General features: G+C 49.9%; 1 protein-coding gene across 1 annotated transcript; it reads left to right on the top strand.

The window, feature by feature from the left end:
- The first annotated feature begins 9,376 nt into the window (after positions 1–9,376).
- RNF187 (ring finger protein 187) lies at positions 9,377–16,289 on the top strand. Its single transcript, XM_036314074.1, is given in 6 exon segments — positions 9,377–9,536; positions 13,571–13,687; positions 13,690–13,728; positions 13,731–14,149; positions 15,211–15,303; positions 15,501–16,289. Coding segments are annotated over 6 exon segments (1,146 nt in total). The 3' UTR covers positions 15,819–16,289.
- The last annotated feature ends 1,652 nt before the right edge of the window (positions 16,290–17,941 follow it).

Raw genomic sequence — 17,941 nt, forward strand, 5'->3', positions numbered from 1 at the left:
ATTTTGGATAGACCAACGGGGATGGGCCAGGGGTGAGGATAGGGACCGTACTCTTGTCCCTGGATGGGGGTAGGCGAGTTGGGGGGCAAAGGGAGGACACGTGGTGTGGGGATAGGAAAAGCTTTGGGGAAGAAGGGGAGAGGGCAGCCGGGTCTGGGGCCGGGGGGGGGGGGGGGGGGGGGGAGGGGTTGGCGGGGTGCCTGGCGTTGGGAGGAAGGTGAAGGTGATAGAGGCAGCGGAAACCGGCGCCGGGTTGGGGAAGTGATGAGGGTCTGGGCTCCAGGAGGCGCCGGGGAGGAAGGAGAGGGGCGGCGGGTTCACAGGGGCACCGGACAGGGTGGGTCCCTGAGGGTCTGGCCAGCGGTAGAGGTGATTTTGGTGACTCCCAACCCTGACCTAGGCCTGCCCTGGCCATTGGCTGCGCACACCGGAGTCCTACCCCCGGGGGGCGGACATATGAGGAAGCTAAGGTTCAGGCCACCGCCAAAGGGCGGAGCAACAGACGGGCCTCATGTCCAGGGGCGCGGGTGTGGACGGCCAGGCCGTGGCTGCAGGCGGATGGCTAGCTTCCTGGTGCGCAGCCGGTGTGTTTCTTGGGTGGCGCCTCAGCAGAACAGGAGGAGGTCGGAGGGGGACTGCGCAGTCCCGCGGGCGCCTGGCAGTGCTCGGGAGGGGCGGGGCGGGGAGGGCCGGGTGCGCTCATGCCTTCTAGGCTCTGACTCACCCCATGGGCTGAGGGTTTCTTCAATTTAGGAAATTGCATTTAGAAAAACTTTAAAACAAAAATTAAAGAAAACACACAAGAGAACAATGGACCCCATGTATAAACTGTCCGGATCGGTATTTCACTGTGTTGGCCTCATTTGTCCTGTTCTTTAGTACTGGCTGAAGATTAAAAAACAAACAACAAATCCCACAAATCACTGAGTCACCTCTACGTGCTTCTGCAAAGAAGAAGAAGCTTTCTCTAACCTCTTGGTTCGGTGGCTGGGGCTTGCTAACTTACCTGAAAAGGCCTGACCAACAGGAAAAAACACCCACACTCCAGTTTGTATGTATTTGGGCTTCCACAAAGGAAGTAGCTGGCTTGTTAAACAGGTAAAGTTAAAAGTTTTTATGTAAAACTTAGGGAAAAGGAAGGGGGAGAGATGGCCTCTTTGGGAAAAACAAATAGGCTTCTTTAGGAAATACCAAAAGGGTGTGGACGAAAAGGGGCCACAGACAAACCCTGACAAGCTGTGGGGGGGCGGGGGGGGGGGGGGGTGGTAGGCTGTGTCAACACAGGGAACAGTCAAACCTGTGAAGAATTTTTGTGAGCTTATTTGAGCCAAACTGGTGACAATTGTCAGGAAGCAAAATCTAAAAGGATTGAGATAATGCTCTGGAGAATGGCAGTTTTGCACCTTATTTTATACACCAGAGGCCCAGTGCATGAAATTCGTGCACAGGTAGGGTCTCTAGGCCAAACTAGCTAGGGCCCAATACTGTTGTAATGTACCCTGCAAATAACACGAGGATGCCTCAAGAAGTCAAATTAAAGAGTCACATTTATTGCAAATCCAGGACTATGAGGGGTCATTTCGCTCTCCCAGATCTCATGGTGTCCGCCCCAGCCCCAACGCCAGATTTATATAGGCAAAGATCACAAAGGCATTGGTTACATCCCAAGATTTGGAATGAGGAACCTGGTTTGCAAAAAAGCAGTTTACAGAAGCAGAAGCAGTTTTACTTAAGCATGTTATCTAAATTATAGTTTTGGGTCTGCGAACCACTGAATTGACAGAAACACATTGTCTAGAGCCCTTGGGTCTCAGGACCACTGAGTCAACAGGGGCACATTATCCGGAGCCCTCTGACCTTGGGATAATTGTGCTGTCCTTTCCAGGTAAAGGAAAATGTGCTTTCTAAGACCAGTATGACCACAACCGATGGGATATTCACATTACAATCAATAGGGTATTCAATTGATTGGGATGAGTTATATAATTCAGAAAATCTAAATAACTTTTCTATTATTTTAGCAAGCAAATAAGTACAGAAACCAGACAGCAGGGTTAGAGTTAAACTACAGTTTCTACCTGAGATGATTGCTACCATACATTATATCCTTTCTGGATAAAAACTCTCAGCAAAGTGGGAATAGACACAATAAAAATCTTATATGACAAATCTTCAGTCTGCAGGTAAATGCTTTATCCACTGAGCCAAACCAGTTAGGGCCACTGATGTCTTTTGATTGGAGCAATTAATCCATTTATTTTTAAGGTTATTATTGATAGGTACTTGTTTGTAGCCATTTTTATTCTTTATGCCTGTGTTCCTTCTTCCCTTTCTATTTCTTCTTCTTCTTCTTCTTCTTTTTTTTTTTTAACATGGAGGAAGCTTCCCTCCCCCTTTTTTTAAAAAAAAATATATTTTATTGATTTTTTACAGAGAGGAAGGGAGAGGGATAGAGAGTTAGAAACATCGATGAGAGAGAAACATCAATCAGCTGCCTCCTGCACACTGCCCACTGGGGATGTGCCCACAATCAACGTACATGCCCTTGACTGGAATCAAACCAGGGACCTTTCAGTCCACAGGCGGATGCTCTATCCACTGAGCCAAACCGGTTAGGGCTATTTCTTCTTTTTATAATAGTTCCTTTAGCATTTCTTGCATTGCTGCCTTTTTAGTGATAAACTTCCTTAGCCCTTTTTTTTTGTCTGCAAAGCTCCTGATTTCCCCTTCAATTTTGAATGATAACCTTGCTGGATAGAGTATTCTTGGATTCAGTCCCTTGCTTTGCATCACTTTGTATACTTCATTCCATTCCCTTATTGCCTGATGTGTTTCTGTTGAGAAATCAGTTGATAGTCTAATAGGAGATCCCTTGTAGGTAACACTCTGTCTCTCTCTTACAGCTTTTAAGATTCTCTCTTTGTCATTAATGTTTGCCATTGTAATTATGACATGTCTTGGTGTGGGTCTTTTTGGGTTCATCTTGTTTGGGACTCTCTGGGCTTATGTGACTTTTTTTCTTCCCCAAATCAGGGAAGTTTTCTGTCAGTATTTCTTCAAATAGGTTTTCTAATCCTTGCTCCTCTTCTTGTCCTTCTCACACCCCTATTATTCATTTCATATTGTCCCAAAGCTCCGTTAGGCTCTCCTTCTGCTTTCTAATTTTTTCTCCAATTGCTGTTCAGATTGGTGTTTTCTACTATGTATTCTAACTCACTAATTCAGTCCTCCTCTTCTTCTAATATACTGTTGAAACCTTCCATTGTGTTTTTTATTGTAGCAATATCATTCTTGATTTCCTCTCTTTTCTTACATAAGTTGTTGATTTTCTCATCTAGCCAGCTTAGGAACTGTATGATCCTTACTCTGAATTTTTTTCTGACATATTGCAGCCTCTGTTTCATTTAGTTACTTTTTTGGCAATCCCCCCCACTCCTTTCCTTTCCTTTGGCAGTTGTTTCTTTGTCTCCGCATTTTTGCTCTCACCAAAGGGTTCAGGCGTCGAGATGCATGGGGCCTATGGCCGAAGTGGCAGGCTTGGCAGGCGGGGCGCACTCCGAGACTCACTGAAGGATCCAGTTGCCAAATTGTGCAGGGCCTGTAGCTGCAGTTGTGAGTTAGTGGGAGGGGAGTGCACTCCAGGGTTCACAGGAGCCTGTGGCCAGCGAGTCTGGAATCCCAATGTCTTTCTTTTTTTTTTCTTTTTTAAAAATATATTTTATTGATTTTTTACAGAGAAGAAGGGAGAGGGATAGAGAGTTAGAAACATTGATGAGAGAGATCGATCAGCTGCCTCCTGCACGCCCCCTACTGGGGATGTACATGCCCTTGACTGGAATCAAACCTGGCCCCTTCAGTCTGCAGGCCGACGCTCTGTCCACTGAGCCAAACCGATTCAGCCCAGTGTCTTTCTTGCTGCCTGCTTTTCTAGAACTGCCTCCCTCTCTTGGCTCAGCTCTTGATTTAGCCTGTGTATAGGCCTGAAAGTGACATTCAGGGCTTTTACCATGCTACAAGCCTTCCGGGTCACTTCTACATTAAGGGAGCCTACCATTACCAGCATAACAAAAATGGTTAAAGCAATGTCTTTAGCAGGGCTACCCAGGTGGAGATCGTCATTGCAGTCTGGTGCCATGAGCTTGAGACGGTCCCTTTGGTTCAGACCCTGTGATGTTTCTGAGGCATAAAGACAGTCAGTAGTCCTAAGAAAGAGCCCTCCCCCCAGGCTGCTAGCAGGGATAAATTGTTACCCCACATATCAGAAACCAACCAGTTAGCAGCTTAGTATTTCCATTACTATAAGAGAAGGTGAAATTATCAGAACAATTCATATTGTAGTTATTAGATACTTAAAGACAGTAACTAGAACACTCAATAAAAGTCAGACATTTGCCACAAGGAACTACTGCATCTTTTTCCCAGACAGTGGGTCCCAACATATAACCCTGCATGTGAATAATTCCATATATTAGCAATAGGTATCCCAACTCCTACTAGGCAAAATGTAAAGGTCAGTTCTACGCAGGTTCCTCCATTGCCAGCTTCAGAGCAGTTGGATTTGTGAGAATCATGTCTCAGGGTCCCATCCATTTCTCCTCCGGTTGACCCATTGTTCTTGCTCTGCTTATGTCTGTCTAACTGTCTACCACATCCTCTCAAGAATCTTGGCTCTGAATTATTGCATGAAAAAGGGGTGTAGGCTCTCTTCTGTAGCTGCATCAAGCTGAGGAGAGACAAAATTTTCTTTCAGAGCCAAGAGATCCTTGCTCTCTGTCAGAGGTACAATGAGGCCTGGGCATGGAAGGAGGTAGCAATGGTGTCTAGAAGTGGTATTTCCTAAGTGTGAGTAGGGCTTTGTAACCTGGTGGAGACAAGCTGTGTTATAAAATTTAGTATTATTGGGCAAAAGTTAGAACAGCAACAATTATGACAAATAGTCTGGTGGAAGGAAAAAAAATTCAGTTCTAATAATTCCCTATTGAAACAAAAATTTTCCCTCTAAAATCACCCTCATTTTTATTAAAGAACCAAATTAAGACCAATTTATTTACTGTATTTTTAAAAATATATTTTTATTTATTTCAGAGAGGAAGGGAGAGGGAGAGAGAGAGAGATAGAAACATCAATGATGAGAGGGAATAATTGATTCAGCTGCTTCCTGCATGCCCTCCAGAGCTAGTAGCCCGGACATGTGCCCTTGACCAGAATCAAACCCAGGACCCTTCCACCTGCAGGCTGGCACTTATTCACTGAGCCAAAGTGCTAGGGCTATTTACTGTACTAAGTCTAGTTACAATTTGGCCTGATCGTTTGCATGAACACAATAAGAATAAGTTGATCACATAAGCTATTTGTAAAAAGTATGCTTTGCTGGAATCTCATGAACAAGTTTCATTAATTGTGCAGAGCAAAGAAGCTGAGCCACCTAGCTGCCGTCAGGTTTGCCTGCAATACCTGTAGAGTTGGGTGAATTCCTCAAGTTGATGACCCCAATGATGTCTTGAGGTTCCTTCCTTGCCATCTCAGGAAAGCAACCTTTGCTCCTTACCTGGAAAGACTTCCATGAACCACCTTACCAAGCAAGGTACCAGGCTTTCTCCAAGGTGCTCTTATTGGCTTCATTCCTTAAAACTTTCTGGTGATATCCAGAGTCCAGGCATGTTAGACATGACATTCCAAAGTCTTGGTTAATAAAACCACAATTGGTAATAGTTCTTATTCATGCAAATAAACATATTGTCATGACTCACTCATTAAGAGTTGTCCAATTCTGGAGGGATAAGGTAGAGGGAAAAATATATAATTTACCAAATTGCCTTAAAAATGCTTCCTTATACTGAAAAACAAAAACTTTAAGAATTGGAAATACTTTCAACAAAAGTTATAAGAACTATATAATTATTTTTGGTTCATTCAGCCCCATAATTTTTTGTTTCTCCTGATTTTTCCTGGTAGCACTTTTGTAAATCCAGATAGTCTATAGAGTTCTAATAACTTTCATCTAGTTCGAATAGGATAATCTGAAAATGTCAAAGTCCTTACCATGGATCCCTCCGAAGATGTAACATTTTTCCAAATGCATTATAACAAAACAATGACTGTCTCTAAAATGACATGGTTATGGATTTGATTATAATTCCAGTGACATGGAATCTTGTCCTTTCTGAAAAACACAATATTTCAGAATAACAATTAGAGTTATAAATGAAAGTATATATAGTTATTTATTTGACAAAGCTTCCCATGTACATTAAGCAGAAAATTTTCCTTCATGAGAGAAAACAAACCTTGAGGCATTCCAGGACTTATTGGAAAGACCTAAAGCCAATTCTAGGTCAAGAAAATGTTTCTTAAAATTCAAACCCTGGGCCCTGGCCGGCTTGGCTCAGTGGATAGAGCGTTGGCCTGGGGACTGGAGGGTCCCAGGTTCGATTCTGGTCAAGGGCATGTACCTTGGTTGCAGGCACATCTCTAGTTGGGGGTGTGCAGGAGGCAGCTGATCGATGTTTCTTTCTCATCGATGTTTCTAACTCTCTATCCCTCTCCCTTCCTCTCTGTAAAAAATCAATAAAATATACTTAGATAAAAAAAAAAAAATTCAAACCCTGGGAAGGTTGTCAAACTTATTTTACCAAAAGATCATATAACATTACTAGAGGCCCAGTGCACAAAAACTTTGTGCACTTGGCGGGGGTGTCCCTCAGCCCAGCCTGTGCCCTCTCGCAGTCTGGGACCCCTCAGGGGATGACCACCTGCTGGCTTAGGCCCGCTCCCTGGGTGATTGGGCCTAAGATGGCAATCAGACATCCCTCTGGCAGCCCAGCAGCCCTCAGGGGATGTCCACTTGCCAGCAGTTGGACATCCTTAGTGCTGCTGAGGAGGCAGGAGAGGCTCCCACCACCACCGCTGTACTGGCAGCCATCAGCCTGGCTTGTGGCTGAGCAGAGCTCCTCCCATGTGAGAGCGACCTGACCACCAGAGGGCAGCTCCTACATTGAGAGTCTGCCCCCTGGTGGTCAGTGTGTGTCATAGTGACCAGTCATTCCCAGTCTTTCTGCTGTTAGGGTCAGTTTGTATAATACCTTTTGACTATATAGGATAGAGGCCTGGTGCACGGGTCGGGGCCAGCTGGTTTGCCCTGAAGGGTGTCCTGGATCAGGGTGGGGGTCCCGCTTGGGTGCCTGGCCAGCCTGGATGAGGGGATGATGGCTGTTTGCAGCTGGTCACACCCCCTTCAGGGTGGGGGTCCCCACTGGGGTGCCTGGCCAGTCTGGGTGAGGGGCTGAGGGCTGTTTTCAGGCTGGTGGGTGACTAAAGCCCCCAACCTCTCCTTTTTTTCTTTCTTTTTTTTATTCTGGGATTTATTTACCTTCTATGGCTCTCACTGGAGCTGAGAGCCGGCTTTAGCTCTGAGGTTCAGCTCCATCCAGCTCTGAGACCTCGGCTGCTGAAAGCAGGTATCTGGACTTTGTTTGGGTTCTATAATTGTAACACTGTTGCAGTCCTGCTCGCTCCAGCTCTGACGGCTGAAAGCAGGTTTCTGGGGATTGTTTAGCTTCTATAATTGCAACATAGTTGCTTAGAGTGCAAGCTCAGAGGCCAGCAGTGGCAGGCGGGGAACCTTGGCTTCCTCCATCGCTGGAGCAAGCAAGCCTCCTGTTTGCTTCAGCTGCCTGGCTGTCGGCCGCCATCTTGGGTGGCAGCTAATTTGCATATCTCGCTGATTAGCCAATGGGAAGGGTAGCGAAGTTACAGTTAATTACCATGTTTCTCTATTATTAGATAGGAGGATATAACTCAGGTACAGGCAGATAGAAGAGATGTACAGGGCAAGGTTGGGGGAAGGGGGCGGGGCTTCCATGCTCTCTGAGCCCAGCACTCTCCCTGCAGTTCCACATGTCTACTGTGAGGTCTGACCAAATAATTAAACCAACACCCCCTCCCCTGAGAACTGACCTTTAGACCACTTCACAATGGATATTTCCTTTTCCTTAGACTACATTTCACTTAAGACCACATTCCACTTAAGACCACATTCCACTTGCTAAGACCATTATTTTTCCCCTCAGGACCTGCACAGAGAATTCTCCGCCCAGAAAACGCCTGCCTAGAGTCCTTTAAAACCTCTGACTCCCTGTTTTTGGGTGCTGGCGCCATTTTTCAGGCTCAGCCCATCTGGTTTTCCAGATGACCTAAAAGTTTATAATCCCTTACCACTTTGGCCTTGTGCATTCCTCCTTTGGAGACTCTAACATTTGGTGCTGAAACCTGGGAGGATTCTGAGGATGGGAAGCCATCTCTCTGGCTTCGGTCACCAGGAGTTTGGTACTCAGAGAGTGGTAGGCAGCGGCAGCTTGACCTGAGCTTACCTCCAAATCCTACTCGGGTGGCATGATCACTGGCCTCTCTCCGTATGGGCCCTCCTGAACCAGCCAAGGAGGACGCCAGATCAGGGACCTCTCCTTCCCATTGCTGACCCCGCACTCAATTCCAGCTCATTTCACCTCCGGGAGGTAACAATTGGATCACCCTTCCAGATTTCTGATTTGCCATCTCAGACAAAAGACCTAGCGCTAGGCCAGAAATCCTCCCCAGTCCAGCTTCGGCCCCAAGACCAGGTCCCACAGTCTTCCTCGCTGCAGGGGATGCCTGCCACAGAAATTAGACTGTCCTCTCTCTGGAGCCTGAATAGGTGGCAAGGACACCCTCCCTTTAGTCTTGCTCCCCAGGTCTCCCTTTGTTTCTTACCTCCTCTTCCTAATTTGCATCACAGGGAATTTTTTTCTGCCACCCCCCAAAAAACAACAACAACAACAACAGCAGCACTCCTCTGGGATGTCACCTCCGTAACCTTAACACACTCAGCCTTTCCATGGCGGTCCAGCCAAAGCATCTTATCTACAATTTAAATTATTCACACTAAATTATTTAACATTTTCTGGGACTTAAACAATTTTTGTAACTGCACTGGTCAAAGATTCCCTACATCCAGGTCTTCTTTACATTCCGTAATCCTCCTTCTCTGCGTCAAACCTGCTCTGCCTATCAAATCTTACTTCTCCCCTCAAAGCCTCTCCTGCCGACCTCAGACCTTGACTCCCTGGGGTTTCTGACCCATCCCTCCCCGGCCTGTTGGGTTCCTCAGATCCTCCCTTTGACCCTTACGACCACTCAATTCTCTGCGTCATTCCGGGTCCCTCGAATCCGCCTCCTTATGTCCCTCCTCTGACTACCCCCTGTCTTCTTCCACCCCCTCAACCTCCTTACCAAGGCCTCTCTTACTAGTTCTGGGACAGCACAGGCTCCAGCTCCCATCCTTCCTCTCTGAGAGGTGGCCGGGCCTGAGGGCATTGTCCAGGTACACATCCCATTTTCCATGTCCAACCTCACACAGATTGAGAGGTGTCTCAGGTCTTTTTCCATAGACGCCGCCACCTTTACTAAGGAATTTGAGTACCTGACCCACTCCTATGACCTGACCTGGTACAACATCTGTGTCATCCTGTTCTCCTCTCTAAGCCTAAAGGAGAAAGCACGTCTGGCGAGCAGCTTGGGACCATGGCAGTGCCCTCCATGGACATGATGCAGTGGCCCACCTGGTTGGTGCTGATGCGGCCCCCCAAACTGACCGAAGATGGGACTATCAGGTCAAGTCTCCAGGGTGTCAGCTCTGTAGCCATATAATCCTCTGTCTCATTGCCAGACTCAAAAAGCCTGCCCATAAGGCAGTCAACTATGACAAACTTAAGATCACTGAAGGCCCTGACAAAAACCCAGCTCTCTTCCTCTCCCACCTCACAGAAATTTACAACCCTAGATCCCACTTGCCCAGAGGGAACCCTTCTTCTGAACACCCATTTTATATCTCAATCAGCCCCTGACATACACCAAAAACTCTGAAAATGGATACCCGTTCACAAGCCCCTCAAAAAGATCTCCTTAACCTGGCCTTTAAGGTCTGTAATAATAGAGACGAGGAGACCCAAATCCAAAAACAAAAGTGAGATCAGGTCAAGGCTGAGGCCCAGGAGGCCTTTCAGTTCCTGGCCACTGCTCTCACAAACCCCAAACAAAATGCCGATCCTCCAACCAAGGGTAAGTCAGGGGCTAAGCCTCCTCTGGGCCCATGCTTCAAGATCCCCCCACCTGGGCCCTGCCCAAGGTGCTGAAGGGACGTCCACTGAAAATCCAGGCTAGGCAGCTTAGACCCCTGACCTTTCCCTCCCTAAAGATAACCTCTCCGCCTCAGTTGTATGTTAGCACCAGGCCCAGAAAAGCAGCATAACCAGACAAGCGACACTGTGGCAGCCTCAGGAGCAGCTTTTACCTCCCAATCACTCAACAGGACCACTTTCAAGCCGTCACCAACCAATCTCTTGGGGAAACCATGCTGCTGCGACCCCTCGCTCCAACCAGGAGGAATCTATACAGTGTTCCAGCCAACTACAATCAAAGTCCATCCCCTATGATCTCCACGTCCCCCCTCAGCAGGAAGTAACTACGGAAGATAAGACCTTCATCTCTATTCTACAAAACAAAAAGGCTGGAATGTTAAGTCTGATCAAATAATTGTATCAATATCCCTCACCTGGGACCTGACCTTTAGACCACTTCACAATGGACATTCCCTTTTGCTTAGACAAAAATTTCACTTGCTAAGACCACATTACACTTGCTAAGACCATTATCTTTCCTCCCCAGGACCCACCCAGAGAATTCTCTACCCAGAAAAAGCCTGCCTACAGTCCTTTAAAACCTCTGACTCCCTGGCTTTAGGAGGGAGTTTTGGGGCTCAGCCCATCTGGTATCCAGATGACCTAATAAGCTCATAATTCTTTACCCCTTTTTGCATCATGCATTCCTTCTTCAGTGACCCTAACATACACCAACCCAGCTCTCCAAAACCCATCCTTTTTGGAGTTTGTGGCAGCTTTATTAAATTACTAGCCATTGGTGACAGATTCAATCTCTAGCCCCTCCTCTCCCCCAAGGTGAGGGGTGGGACTGAAATTTTCAACCCTCTAATCACTGGTTAGTTCCCCTGATGTCCAGCTCCATCCTTCAGGACTTTACAGAATCACCTCATTCACAAACAAAGACATCTTTATGACTCTTATCACAGGAAATTCTAAGGATTTTAAGAGCTTTATTTGAGGTGAAGCTCAAATATATATATAATAAATCACAACCACAATGATTTCAAATTGACCTCTTACTAGTGATACCAACTAATATATGAGTCCATCTGCCTGTGCACACAGGCCAAAATAAATGCACAAGCAGGAGTTTGCAGTGTAGAATGGAAGACATTTAATATTAAATTGGCCAATCCACAGATGGGGAGCTAGTGCTATGAAAGACTCCACTCCCTGGTGGAGTGAAGGTTCCAGATTATATAGGGCAAAATCACAAGACACCATGGGTTAGGGCAGTGGTTCTCAACCTTCTGGCCCTTTAAATACAGTTCCTCATGTTGTGACCCAACCATAAAATTATTTTCGTCGCTACTTCCTAACTGTAATGTTGCTACTATTATGAATCGTAATGTAAATATCTGATATGCAGGATGGTCTTAGGCGACCCCTGTGAAAGGGTCGTTCGACCGCCAAAGGGGTCGCGACCCACAGGTTGAGAACCGCTGGGTTAGGGGGTTGAGGTTATACTTGGAACTGATTGGTTGTGTTGGCAGTGAAAACAGAATCAGGTGTTAGACTGGTGGAGTCAGATTGAATCTTGGTTCAGCAACCTCAGTACTTGAGTTCTGGAGAAAGGTAATGGTAGCACGAGGGGATGGGATATTAGCAGATATCATCAGATTTCCAGGTCTCCACTGCTTGGTTGGTACCAGGGCAGTGGTCACTAGTCAATGCAGGTGGTCCTGAGGCAGCCATGGCATGGCTTGTATGATTTTGCTGCTTTTCTGGACCTGGAGCTGAGAAGCAACTAAGGCCTAGAGGTATTTGATGTGGGTCAGAAACTCATTGTCCTGGGTGCTCAATGCTTAAGGGCTACTCTCCAGCTCCCCAGCTCCACCTCCAAGGCAGGGAGGAATCTACTACATGAGTAGTGACAGGCCAGGGGAGGAAAGGCCAGGGAGGGTCTGAACCACATGACCAGCTTTATGCTGGAGGAGGAAAGATTACCTTGAAGCCAGGTCCTTATTTTCCCAGTTTTGCCAGTTGTTAGGCACCCAGGGCTTTCTGCCCTGTGTCTTTCTGTACGCTGCCTATATAGTCTTTGCTCTGCTCATGTCTAATTGTCCACCACAGGTTTGCCAGTCTCATTTATGACTCCCAATCGGTGCATTTTTAAGTCTATATCTGATTTTTAAAAACTCATAAAACCAAAAAGCAGTATTTTGAAAGGTTTTGCACTTGTATGGTGTGACCGCTGCATCCATTTGCAGCTAGGGTTCAAGGTCTGGAGAAGGGGCTGCGCACAAATGGATATACTAGACAAGAAATATAAATTTAAATGCGTGGGGAGCCAGGCAGAGGCTTCACTCTAGCAGAGAAGCTCTCTTGACTTCTCCATATCCTTTGCTTTTTATTTACTAGAATACACATTTGCCCTTTAGCAAAGCAAACAGACATATAAATGGCAAAGTTTGGTAAACAATAAAAGAATTATCAGGTTAGGGGCTTGCCTTTAGCCATTCAGCCAGCAGCAGGCAATATTATGCTGATTTTCAGCCCTTGCTGAATACCAAAGTCCATCAGCCTTCTAACGGACTTCCCGCATTTGTGTGTTAACTGCTTATTGGTCTTAGCCTCCAGCAGTGTGGGAGAGTAAATTCATTTTTTAAAAATTTAAAAATCACATAGTAAGTGCCATGCAGATTATTTTAGGCTCATAATGTATTCTTTTTTAAAAACGTTTTTCTTATTGATTTTAGAGAGGGAGAGGGATAGAGATAAAAACTTGTGAGGAAAAAACATGGATTGACTGCCCCCTACTGGAGATGCGCACGTGCCCTGATTGGGAATAGAACTGGGGACCTCTTGGTTCCTGGGTCCACGCTCAATCACTGAGCCACCAGCCCAGCCCGTGATTTTTTTTTTTAAACTGGGTGCTTGCTTGTGTTCAAAGGAAACAGATTGTTCCTCCCCCAAACTTTTTTGTTTTTCCTAAAGAAAAGCTAACGAATATCCAGGGGCCAGTATCCGTGGGATGTCCTAGATATTCTGAATCAATGAACTGTCCTCACTGGGGGCAGCGCGAACAGTTCACCGGAGGAGGGGCGCGCTGGGGGTGAGGGGCGCGCAGAACCGTGGTTCTGAGGACCGACGCGCAGACCATTTTCAGCACTTCCTCCAGCCCCGCGAGCACAGCGCACCGCGCTTGCGTGCGCGTGGTGGGGGAGGGGTTGCTGTCGTGTGTGGCAGGGGTGGGGTGCTTGCCGCTCAGGTCCTAGTAGCTGACAAAAGACTTTTAAATACTCTCCAAATAATAAAACTTGGCTTCTCTCTCGCCCATGAGCCATTTATAGGGGAAGCGAAAATCCCTGTATGATTTCGGGGTGCGACAAAGTGGACGACCCACCAGCCAGAGTGAAGCGCTCCGTTGACAGGACCCGCGGGTGGCGTACACCACTGCCAGGACCGTGCGTGCAGCGTCCAGTCCGTTCCCGCCCTGCGCATCCTGGTCGGCATCCTTGTTTCGGTCCAGCGCAACGTCTGCGCTTTCCGTCTGGCCCCCATCCCGGTCTGCGCTCTCCGGCCTCTCCCCCTCGCCCTCTCCAAGGGTACCCGCCGCAGCCCTGGCGCTCCCCGCGGGCCCCGCCGAGGCCGCCTGCGCCCTGTGCCAGCGCGCGCCCCGCGAGCCGGTGCGCGCCGACTGCGGCCACCGCTTCTGCCGGGCGTGCGTGGTGCGCTTCTGGGCCGAGGAGGACGGGCCCTTCCCTTGCCCCGAGTGCGCCGATGACTGCTGGCAGCGCGCTGTGGAGCCCGGCCGCCCGCCGCTCAGCCGCCGCCTGCTGGCGCTCGAGGAGGCGGCCGCCGCACCCACGCGCGACGGCGCGGCCTCGGAGGCGGCGCTGCAGCTGCTGTGTCGCGTCGACGGGGGTCCGCTGTGCGCCGCCTGCCGAATGGCGGCGGGGCCCGAGCCACCCGAGTGGGAGCCCCGCTGGAGGAAGGTGCTGCGCGGCAAGGTGCGCCGGAGCGGTGCCTGTGCGCTGCTACCCCCTTCCCGACCCCGGTCCCTGCCCCGGGACGGCGCCCTGACCACCTTCCCCGACCTCCGGGCAGTGCCCTGTTATCGGATCCCCCCCCCCCCACCCCCGGAAGGTGTCTGTGGGCCTCCCCATCTTCTCCTGCCCACCCTTTCCCCTTTGGGCTCTCCTTCCTCCCCCCCCCCCCCCGCCCCCACGGTGTCCTGCTGTGGGGTCCGCCCCTGTGCCTAGTTCTCTAGGCCTTCCTGCCCCTCCTCCTTGCATGACCTAACCCGGTGGCAGCCTGCCCCCCACGGGTGAACCCTCTGAAGCAGATAAGGCCCCTCCCTGTTCCAGGCCCCGCCCCTCCCACACACTTCTCATCCCCTCTTAGCCCGCCCTGAGCCTCTCCATTTACTTTGTTCTGGCACCTTATCCGCACGGCATGTGGTATCTGACCCTGGGTGGAAACCCGCCAACTGGCAACCCAGGGACCCACCCTTTTAGGTTGTGGGCGCTCAGGGTAATTTATGAGAGAGTAGCCAGCCCGACTAGCTGGATTCTCCTCCTGCTGGGGGCTCTTCCCACCCACCTGGTCAGTGCACAGCCAGTGACATGCCTAATGGGCCCTGGGAGAGGCCGTGCTCACCCCCAAGGGGGCACGTGCAGGGTCTTGTGGGATTCCTAGAGTGGCCCTGCCAGGGCCATTCCTTCTGAAAAGGATATGGTGACTATTTTTGGCAAATATCCATCCCAGAGCTAGTGACAGTAACACTGGAAACTGAGGGGACACGCATGTCCAGTTATTTGGTTAGATTCTTAGCACAGGATTTTCTAAGAGGCTCCTTCCGGGAGCAAGCTTAGGGGGGTCACTAAGACCCCTCTGGTACCTGCAGCCTGTTTGATGAGTCTGGCGGGCCGGGACCGTTCAGTGGGACCTTCTGGATAGTCAGATCTTTAGTAAACTCCGGAGGTGTGATGTCCCCTGGATTGGGCTAAGGGAGGGGTGTCCCAGACCTTCAGGGGTGGTCACCCACCTGGTAACCAGCTTCTCTTCCCAGGAGAATAAGGGGTCTGTGGAGATCATGAGGAAAGATCTGAATGATGCCCGGGACCTGCATGGCCAGGCCGAGTCTGCTGCTGCTGTGTGGAAGGCAAGTAGGAGTGGACCTGGGTCTGTGGGAATGAGGGGACATGGGTATGTATGTCCTCTTGACTCTACCTGGCAGGGCCTTGGGAAGGAACTGAGCCCTCGGTAGCAAACCTTTTCTCCTTGAAGTGGTCAGCATGGGGCTGGGGTCCTGGGTGCAGCCCAGGACACAGGTGTCCTTCCCTGCCACCTGCCCTGCAGGGACACGTGATGGACCGCAGGAAGAAGGCCCTGACCGACTACAAGAAGCTCCGGGCTTTCTTTGTGGAGGAGGAACAGCGCTTCCTGCAGGAGGCAGAAAAAGAGGAAGGGTCCCCCGAAGATGAGGATGCTGACCCTGCAGAGAGGTTCAGGTCCCTCCTGCAGGCCCTGTCGGAGCTGGAGCGGAGGCACCGCAACCTGGGCCTTAGCATGCTGCTCCAGGTGGGCCCTGGCCCCATCTTGAAAGCCTTTAGCTACCAAGAGAGGGCTTACGGCGAGGCCTGGCCTTTGTTTGGGGCTGAATTTCAGGATGAGTAATCCAGCAGACGCCCCAGCCTCCATGTTACTGGTGATCTTTCATGAGGCAGGGCTGCTCCCCAATATTGAAGCACCGGGCCCTTGTCCTACCCTAGCACTCTGCAGGCAGGAGCTGGCCGTGGGGTGCAGGAGCACAGGGTCCCCAGGAAGGTGATGGCCATCTGACTCTTTTCCTACATGTCCTCACTCACTATGTCTGAGGCCAGGCCCTGGAGGCTCTGGGTTCTTTGTGCCCCCTCTGATCTGAGCCAGCAGCCCCCACCCTCCCCTTCTCTGGGCTGGGAAGTGCCATTTCACTCGGAATGCTTGTTATCAGCTGCTGGTAGGTGGTGGTGTGGGGTGATCATCATAGGAGGCTTGGCTTCAGCCTTGGGGAGCTGCCTGTGGTGGTGGAACTGGGGCATGGCCATCTGGATTTTAGGACAGCAGCTCCCTCTGTCTCTTTCTCTCTCTCCCTGTCTCTCTCTCTCTCTGCAGTGATGCCAGGCAGAGGAAGCTGGCTCAACCATGGCCCGGCCCCCAGCAGCTCCATCGCCTCGTTCAGGACCCCGGAGGGTCCTAGGTGTGACTGGGCTTCGTACCGTAGGTGCCACCTTGGGTTGTCCCCTCAGTAGTGACGGTGTTTTCTTTCCTTGGGTGTTTGTGTTTCTGGGCTATAAAAGCCAGCCTCACTGTGGAGACCTGAAGCGGTGGGGAGGCATCAGTAACTCAAGTGTATCCTGTTCTTTCTCTTCATAAAGCTGTTATTGCTGCCGCCGAGTCTCTTCACATCCGCCTGGGATCTCTGTGACAGCTGTTGTCACAGCTGCCGGGTGGCTGGGTTGTCCAGACCTGGCACCTGCCCCCTTTAAATGCTGCCATGATGGGCCTTGTTCTACTCAGGTTTAAAGACCCCTGTCTGAGCATCGGGCAGAAGAGTTAAGGTTAAATTTGGGGTGATCACTGAAGGAAAGGGAGTCCGAGGATACCCAGATGGGGAGGATGGGCAGGTAGATCCACCTGCCACTCCTGTTTAAGGCCCTGACAGGTTGTGTCCCCCACAAATCACCCACAGCTCAATTTCTCTGCAGTAATGGCCCCGGGTTCTCCTGGGTGTGGGAAGTCAGCCCCCTGTGCACCTCACCTGCAGCTCTGTTCCCGGTGTCTCCCAGTGTGCCCACTTGCCCTGCTCCTCCTCCATCACTGTCCCTTAGGAGCAGGTTGGCGTGCTGTCATTCTTGCTGTACCCCTGGCTTCCCTTGCTGTGTAGTTCCTCCCATAGATGAACTTAGCTAAACCCATGACTTAGTGGCAGTGTCATTGTGTAGATGAGTTCAAGGGACAAAAATGCCACATGGGGACAGGACAGGGGTCCCAGTGCGTGGGCATAGACCTTCAGGATGGCTCTGAGTCACTCCAGATCAGCAGCTTTGTGATCAGTGGGCCATTTCTGGACAGAGCTTATTAGACTTGGGTGCCACTGGCTCAAGTTTGAGGCTGGCACTCCTGGAGCCCGGATCAGGGTTTGCTCGCATCCCTCCTCCCTCTGTCTCCTCTAGTGCCCTGTGATTGGGTGGAGCTTCTGCAGGTGGGTCTTCTCTTTGATGTGCTCCCACTTCCCACCTTCGTCAAGTGGGGAACCATGGGAGCTGCTCCAGGCTCCTGTGCACTGAGCGCAGATGCCCGCTGGGAGGCCTCTCAGGTGGAGACTTCGGTGCAGCTCAGTAAGATGGTGCCCAGCGGGGCGGGGGCTGGGGAGAGACACAAGATCCACCAGCACAGACTTGCTTGCATTCTGACAGTGGCGAGCATCTTTGGTGCTCTCGCATGCTGTCTATGTAAGGGTTGTCCCCTCAGTAGTGACGGTGGTTTATTAGAGAGGTAGTTTATTAGAGACAGTCATCATCTTGTCAAACGGAATGCCTTTGGCTAAATAATCTTAAAGAATCCTGACCCCCTCGATCAGGGGTCAGTACTAGGATGCCCTCTGGCCTCTTTCCAACTCTGGGGGACCCAGGAGGAAGTTTTGTGTCCCGACTTGGGCTCCAGTGAGGCCTGGCTGCCTCCTCACAGCTCCTCTGAGTGTGTGGGCAGTGAGAGCTCTGACAGCCTGTTTATTTATGGGCTCATATAGTCAGTACTGA

This window comes from Myotis myotis, unplaced genomic scaffold, assembly GCF_014108235.1.
Source record: "Myotis myotis isolate mMyoMyo1 unplaced genomic scaffold, mMyoMyo1.p scaffold_m19_p_6, whole genome shotgun sequence".
In the NCBI taxonomy this organism is placed as follows: Eukaryota; Metazoa; Chordata; class Mammalia; order Chiroptera; family Vespertilionidae; genus Myotis; species Myotis myotis.